The 8011-nt window shown below is 49.8% G+C and overlaps 1 protein-coding gene across 1 annotated transcript in view; it reads right to left on the bottom strand.

Annotated features, from left to right (window-relative positions):
* Nucleotides 1–8009, bottom strand: part of NFE2L3 (nuclear factor, erythroid 2 like 3) — a gene marked incomplete at its 5' end in the record, with an annotated part of 31504 nt that extends 23495 nt beyond the window's left edge. The window contains one exon of the mRNA XM_011361725.2: nt 7530–8009. Within this exon, the coding sequence (XP_011360027.1) occupies nt 7530–8009 (480 nt within the window). The remainder of the gene's footprint in view (nt 1–7529) is intronic.
* Between the last annotated feature and the right edge of the window lie 2 nt (nt 8010–8011).

Below are 8011 nucleotides of genomic sequence, written 5' to 3'. Positions count from 1 at the left end.
GTGGGCCATGCATGAAGGTTCTTCTGAGTCAGTGGAGGTAGAGGGAAGGTGAAGACAGGTGCCAAGCTGGGCTTTTCTCGTCTCGCTACCTCTCTGGAGTTCTGATAACTGGCAATGTGATTTCTAAGTCTGTACTTACCTTACTGTATTGAGACCTGAACAGTGTGCTGGAGAGTTTGACCCCGAAAAAACTCTCTGTGAACAGTCCCAGCTGGCTGAGCTGGGCCTTTCATTTATTTATCTGGGGGAGGAAGTACTGAGACCTGCTTTGACCTTTAGGGTTGGATGAACCTTCAAAGACAAAGAACAGTGTGGTGCCTACAAGAAGGATGACATTAGAGGGAGAGGGGTAAGGCCAACTAATTCTGAGGTCTGTTTCTAGGCTGCGGGCAAGCTGGAGTCATCAAGTCTAGAGAGAAAGGAGGAGCTGGATAAAGAGAGACTGTGTCCTGTTTGGTCCAGGTGGTTGTAACAGCAGTTTATAATAATTATAGCTCACATTTACTGAGCACTCACTGCGGCCCAGGCACCACATACATGATCTTATTTAAGTTGTTCAGCATCCCTCTTACAGGAAGAAACTGAGGCAGAGAGAGGTTAAGCAACTTGCCTTAAAGTCACCTAGCTAGTAAGTGACGGAACCAGGATTTGGCTGCAGGCATTTCTACTTCAGAGCCAGCTCTCAGGCGCTGTCCTGGTACTTGTTTGCCTTTGCAGAGACACGTGTGTCCCCCAGAAGCTGTCTCTGCAAACTGTGGGCCTCCTGTGCTGGCTGGTTTCTAGCTGGGTTCATCAGTGGGAGGTAGGAAACTGTGGGGGTGAGCAAAAGAGAGGCCAAGGTATTTCTCTCTCTTGATCTGCATGTGACAACAGCCTCTCCTCACCTCATCAGGCTCCCCGGTAACTTTTTCCACCCAATCTGTGGGTACCCCAAACCCTGTCTGCTCCTCTAAGAAAGAAGTCATTCATTATGCTCCTTCTTCATTTGAGCCATCCGGGGTGAATGCTACTTCCTGCCAGAACCCTGACTGCACCACCGCCACACACAATGGCTCCCACTTGCATCACACTGCACCCCACAGATGAGAACAGCAGGGGTGGAAAGAGCTGATGCCACGTGAAAATATGAAGCTCCAGTCTGAATATCCCTTTATCATGCAAAACAGCTGGCTATAATGCAAGGTCTGAATCTTGTTTTAACATGAGTCCAACCAACAAACCATGGAAAACTGCTCATGAGATAACTGGGGAATTTGAATACTGATTGGCTATTTGTTGATACTAAATAATTACTGATTTTTTTAGGTGTACTAATGGCATTACGGTTATGTTTGGAAGAGTCCTTGTATTTCAGGGATATATACTGAAATATTTATAGAAATGTTCTGCCTCCTCAAAAGTCCAAGACCTCCTTCACATAACAGCTTTTCAAATATTTGAGTTGGCAGTCTTGTTCCTTCCTCAGTCTGATCTTCTCAGCATGGAATAGCACCAGTTGACTCAACCATTTCCCACATGATTTCCCGCCTTGGGGAGAGAAGGGTTCCTTTCCCGCCAAAGCAGGTCCCAGCATGACCTGAGTTTCCTGGAGATCAGCTCTGGGGCAATGAGAGCAGATCCTCTGTTGAACACCTACCCATGTGCCAAGGCTGTGTCGGTCCTTAAAGGGTTCCTTAACCCGAGGTTAATATTCTCCTCTCACAAAAGCTGCCCGGGAAGACAGAGCTGGGATGGTGGGATGATTAGTTTTATGTGTCAACGTGGCTAGGCTATAGTACACCGTTATTCGATTAAACACTAACCCAGGTATTGCTGTGACGGTGTTCTGTCGATGTGGTTAACGGCTATAATCAACCTGGTGACTTTAAGAGATTTTCTTGGATAATCTGAGTGGGCCTCATCCAACCAGTTGAAAGGCCTTAACTGCAAAACTGACGTTTTCCTGAGGGAAAACAAATTCTGCCTCAACCTGCGGCATCAGCGTGTGCCATTTTTGGCCACCCTAGAATTCAGTCTTGCCCTAGAATTCAGGCCTCCACAATCGCAGCAGCCAATTCCTCAAAATAAATTTCTTAAAAATATGTGTGTAGGGGGAGGTGTATTCATTTTTACTGGTTCTCTTCTCAGGAGCACCCCGATACTGAGTCATATCCAATCTCAAAAGGTCATGTCATTATGACCACAGGTCAGACACCTACACCTCTCAGATTCTGCCAACCACTACCTACAACTTAACCCAAAACAACTCAGGTCGTGTACCTGAGCCTCGCCGGCTTTGGCTGCCTAGAAGTGTATTTGAATATTAATGTAGGTCCTTAACAATTAGATTTTGAGAAGAAACTCTTCATATGGAAAGCCTGCCACCAGTGGGAGGAGTTTGTTTTTGCATTTGTAGTTTTGTAGTGGGTGGGAGGTATGGCTTACTCAGCACTTAAGAACAGACCTGTTCTATTCTGGGCAAGGTCGCTAACTTGCTATATAACTTTAGGTAATCCTGTTTCATCACCTGATTAATTATAATGCCAACCTGAAAGTCTGCTTTCCACTGCCCCCATCCACTCAAATCGGCATTAAATGGTCAGATGGCCCATCAGGATTTCGGATCTGACCTACTTTCTAGTTGGGTTCTGGCCTTGAAAGACCGAAGACACATTCAAGCTCATGGTATCAAGCCAGCATGGAGGGATGGATGAAGAGTGCTCAAGAGACACTGCCTGAACCCCGTCCTGGGTGCTGCTTGCAGGTTAAAGAGAAGACCCGTTTTCTGCACTCAAGACACGATGGTTCAAAGTGGAGAGTGCAAAGTCCCATAAAAGAAATAGTACAGAGTGTAGGGCCTGAAGGAAAAGAACAGGAAACGCTTATAGATGAGGTGACGGTTGAGACGAGTGAGAATTTAACAGGAGAAGACTTGGGAGGAATGAAAGGAGGCATTCTGGGCAAAGGTAACAAAGTGAGAGGCAGGAAAGCACCGGGAAGAGAAGGGAGGAAGTTTTCGCTGGCAAGAAGGCTATATATAGGCTGAGGATCACGGGAAATGAGCACAGCTAAGGCAGTTAGGGAGCTGGGTCACGATGGCCAGAGGAGGAGCCTTGAATGAGCAAATATCGAATTGGTAGGTAATGAGGAGCTAGTGGAGGCTCCCCAAACGGAAGTGGAGAAATCCAAGGCATGCCTTGGAAACCTGCGCCTGGCAACGGGACGGACAGAAATAAACTGGGGAAGGGGCATCACAGAGCCCCAGGTGAATCAGCAGCAGTAGCTCACATTATCGAGGGCTTACCATGTACCAACTCTGCTGACCTTGCAGGATCTCATTTAATCCTCACAACAAATCCCTAAGGTACTCTTACCATTCCATTTTAAGGATAAGGAAACCAAGGCACGGAGAAGTGTCCCAGAGGCCACACGACCAGTCAGCAGGGGGACCGAGGACAGCTATCCCAGCTGGTCTGACTCCAGAGCCAGAGCACTTGACCAGCAAGCCAGGCAGCCGCTGAGTGGGGGCCTGGGCCCTGCACTGTGATTTGAGTTGAGCTGAGTAGGGGGAACGATGTAAGGAACACTGCAGAGATGCTGCCTCTGTAACCTACCAGCTGAGGTGAAGGACTGACTGGAGAAAGTGTGAAGTAGGTTCCTCAGGGCTGTTGCCCATCAAGCCAGCAAACACCGCCCCCGCCCCATTCGCTCATGGGCCTATGTAAGTCCTGCTGCAAAGGATCCTACACATAGACTGGCTGTTTCCAGAAACAGCTTAGTTTTCAACAGTTGGAGCCTATTTGCTAAACAAACAGAATAACTCCAAGAACTGCCAGGAAAAGAAGAGGTGGTGACTGTGTAACGAATTGAACTGTATCTCTTGAAATTCCTATGTTGAAGTCCTAACCCTCTCAGGACCTCTGAATGTGACCTTATTTGGAAATTGAGGCATTGTAGATGTATCAGTTAAGATGAATAGGGTGGCTCCTAGTCCATTATGACTGGTGTCCTTAGAACAGGGAAAATTTGAATACAGATGTATACACAAGGAGAACGCCAGTGAAGATGAAGGCGGAGGTTGGGGTAATGCGGTAAGACCAAGAATCGCCAAAGACTGCCAGCAAACCACCAGCAGCCAGGTCCTGCCGCAGATTCTCTCTCACTGCCCTCAGGAGCCAACCCTGCCTACACCGTGATCTCCAGAACTGTGAGACAATGAATTTCCATTGTTTAAGCCACCCAGTTTGCCATACTGTTATGGTAGTCTTGGGACACTAACACAGTGACCGATGCCACCCTTTCCATACAAGGCTATAGGGGCATCTTTACTGCGCCCTTTAGTCAGTAGAAGGAAGAGCCTACTGTGAATCTTTGTAGCACTGCAATGTATTGGACTATTTCTGTTTCCTAGTTGTGAGTTCAAAACAAGCAAGTGTTTGAAAGTTCGTCTGTCTCCAATTGTCCAGGCATCAGGGGCATGCTCTGATTTTGAAAGGAAAAAAAATTTTACTTGGACAATTAAGGACCTTTCTCTTCCTTTTTCCTCTGAGAAGCAAGTACTGACTGTATCAGATTCTTCCTGTGACCTGAAGAAACCCAGTTCATCGAGCAGCAAATCAAGGGGTCCTGCTGGACCCCTCGCCCAGCAGACGGTGCCCATCCCAGGTCAAGGGGCCACATCGAGATGACCACAAGCCTTCTCAGTTTCAAAATGGCAACAGCTCCCTGATGCTGGCTGTACGCAGTCACCCCGTCCTGAAATATGCTCACACATTCCGTTCTGCAAAATCTGTTCATTTCTTTGTTTCACTTGGGCATGTGCATCGCTTTGAAGAGCACGTGCTTCACGGGTTGTGAGTGCATGGCGGTGGTGGTGAAGGGAAGCGTGTGTGCCCTGGGGAATTCCGGATCGTTTTCAGATGGTGCTTAGCCCCATTAAGAAGTGAAACCAAAACTGTACTTCTTTTGATACTTGGAAAATCCCCTACTCCAAAATATTTTTGCACATGTACAAAAATTGTGGAAAATTGTACTATAAAACCTGTCTCCTACAACGCAAATGTAAGCCACCAGACAATCTATTTAAAAACAAAGCCAACTTACGATGTTCTCATTGGGCAAGCACTACCCCCCCTTTGAAGTTAACTAATTTACTGAGCACTTAAGATGCGACAGGCACAGTTCTAAGCCTGTTATGTGAAATAAACTGTTTCTCAAAACAACCCCATGTGGTAGGCACCTTTCTTATTCTCATTGTGAATGAGCAGGTGAGAATGCAGCATAGATAAGTTAAGGAACTGGCCCAAGCTGTAAATGATGGAGCTGGGTTTCAAAACCAGGCAGGTCTGGCTCCAATACACCTCACCCCCTTAACAAACAAACAACCAAGCCAAATAGACAAAAAGAAATAAAGTGAGTGGGGACAGGTTAAGGAGGGTGGGTTGAGGATGGAGGCGAGAGAAGAGAACACCAATTACATTCCAGGCACTGGGCTGGCACCTCACACATGCTTTTCCAATTTAATTGGTACAACGCCCCCAAGGTAAGCATCACTCTCCCACTGATGAAACACTGAGGCTTGCTGTGATTAACCTGTATGAGGGCACAGTAGTAAGTGATGCCCCCCAAACCCAGATTTGCGGATTTTCTCCCAGAGTAACGGTTTCAAATTCTAACTTTAGCATTATCGATGGTACAATCTGCTTTTAAAAGTCAATCCAGCACTGAAGACAATGAGCCTGGGTCAGGAGGGAGAGGCATTGCCCCATTCCAGCTGCATCTTTGTCCAGAGAACCTGAGTACAGTGCGAGTGCTTAATTTATGTGCCAGTCTGGGAGTCAGGAAGCTCAGGTTCTAGTCCCACTTCTGGCTCTAATTAGCTGTGTGGCTTTAGTCAAGTCTTCTAACCTCGCCGGGCCTCTTTTCCTTAAGTACAAATTGGATATAAGGCTGTCTGGCCTGTGCACCTCACAAGGTTGATGTAAAAAAAAGGCATTGCCAATAAAAATGAATTGGCTGTGAAAATGGTTTAAGGTGCTTGACAACTGATCATCGCCAGAATGAACAGAACCAGGTCATCCCAGCAGGTTCACACATGCCAGCCAGGAAAGGCAATGCCAGAACAGCTCCATATGAATGTCACCCTCTCCCCTAGGAAACCTGGGGCCAAGACTTGATCTAGGCCCCCAGAGCCGGAGCTTTCCCCAAGGCAGGCTTGCCTGTCTAAATAGGTTATCAACCAGGTAATGCTGGGGGTGGGGGGGTGGGGGGTGGGTGGAGTCCTTGCAGAGCAAACAGTCTTGCCTCCCTCCAGGTTTCTGTGTACTATGCAAGCTGGTTGGCATTCAGCTGGGAGGGGGGCTGGGTACCATCTAGTACAGCATCCCGCAGTGGGTTTCACCCCATAAGTTACAGAATCAGGAAAGATAGCAGTGAAGCACATACCTCTTATTAGAAGGCAGAGGATACAGGTGAGGATCCAGATTGGATGTGTAGGAAGAACCTTCCACTGTTTGAACAGACAGGAGCCCACCAAGACTCTCACTAACCCCCACCCTGGCCCCAGGAAGAGGAAGGGATCAGATCTGCATAACAGTGAATCACCGAGCTCTTCAGCACAATGACCCCTCCAGGAGGGGGTGGAGAAGCTCGTCTGACAACTGCCTACACAAAAGGCAATTCTAAGAGCAGCACACAAACCTGTCTAGCCCCAATTCCCATTTTGCATAAGATTGCAATCCACAAATACGTCCAATGAACAGCTGTTGATCGATACCAATAAAGGTGGTTTTGTGGGAATTAGAATTAAGTGTTCTCGAATTGGAAGGGGACAGTGGGTGCAACACAGATACTTCAGTCAGCAGATCTTGGTGAACTTTGTTTCAACAGGATGTTAAACCAAAGGGAACCTGTGAGTCACTAGGTCACTGTCGGAGTACCTACTTTATGCTAACACGCGGCTGTTACACACGTTCCAGGAGGAGCGTTGTTAGCGCAGGGGACGGTGGGGTCACAGCGGGACAGTCTGCCTTAATCAAGGGAGGCAGCAAAACGAACTGCAATTGGGTTGAAAATTCGGGCGAGGGCCATCGCGTTAGGCCGGGAACGAGGTTTTTAAAGAGAAACGTGCGTCCTCCCGGAGGCCAAGGCCTCCTTCGGATCCTCCGGGTCAGGCACGGGTTCCAGGAAAAGACACCTCACTATAGACAAGGTACTGAGCGAAGGCAGTGGCAACAAAGTCGCCAGCATCCCTTCTTTTCTCCTCAGCCCCGAACTATCCTTAAGCCATCAAACACAAGAAAGGTGTCCCCTACAACTAAATGGATTTCACCCACTTCTCTCTCAAAAACCTAAAAGCCACTGCGATAGCACTGACGGCCCTCGTTCCGAATCACGGAAAGGAAAGGCGCTGAGTCGCCCGCGAACTTGCAACTACCCAGCGACCGAGGGTAAAAGGGCAGCAGGGATGGCCGCTCCCCAGGTCTCTCGCACCCCCAGGGCTCCTGGCCAGCACCCCTAGCCCCGCGCTCGCGTCCCCGCTCTCCTGTTACCTCGCTTGCGCGCCCGCTGGCGTCCGGCACCTGAGCCGTCGGTTCCGCCGGCGACTTCTCCTCTTCCCCAGCAGCCAAGGGGCTACCTGGAGCCGCTCCGGGGTCCCCGCCGCCCCCAGGCGCAGCCTGGCTACCGCCGTCCGCGCTGCCGCTGGCTCCTCCCGTCGACGAGGCGGCGGCGCCGAGCAGCCCGTGGGCCCCGTCGGAGTCCCCCGCCGCCACACTGTGCACCAGCCACGCATCCACGCGCGTGCGGGGGATGAATGGGACCCCCAGAGCGCGCACCTCCCGGAGCAGCTGGCCCTCGGGCTCCGCCACGGGGTCCGGCTCCCGGCCTTTGGGATGCAGGTGGTCCGCGTGTCCCCACCCTCCCGAGGCCGGGAAAGGGTCGAGCGCGTAGGCGGGACTCGGCGGGCCGCTCCCAAGCAGCAGCTCATCCCGGAGCAAGGTGGGCGGCGGGAGCAGCAGGTACAGGTCCAGGT

The sequence above is a fragment of the Pteropus vampyrus genome, unplaced genomic scaffold (genome assembly GCF_000151845.1).
Source record: "Pteropus vampyrus isolate Shadow unplaced genomic scaffold, Pvam_2.0 Scaffold69, whole genome shotgun sequence".
Taxonomy (NCBI): domain Eukaryota; kingdom Metazoa; phylum Chordata; class Mammalia; order Chiroptera; family Pteropodidae; genus Pteropus; species Pteropus vampyrus.
Note: the sequence above shows the minus strand (reverse complement) of the source record. Positions and strands in the feature narration are given on the sequence as shown.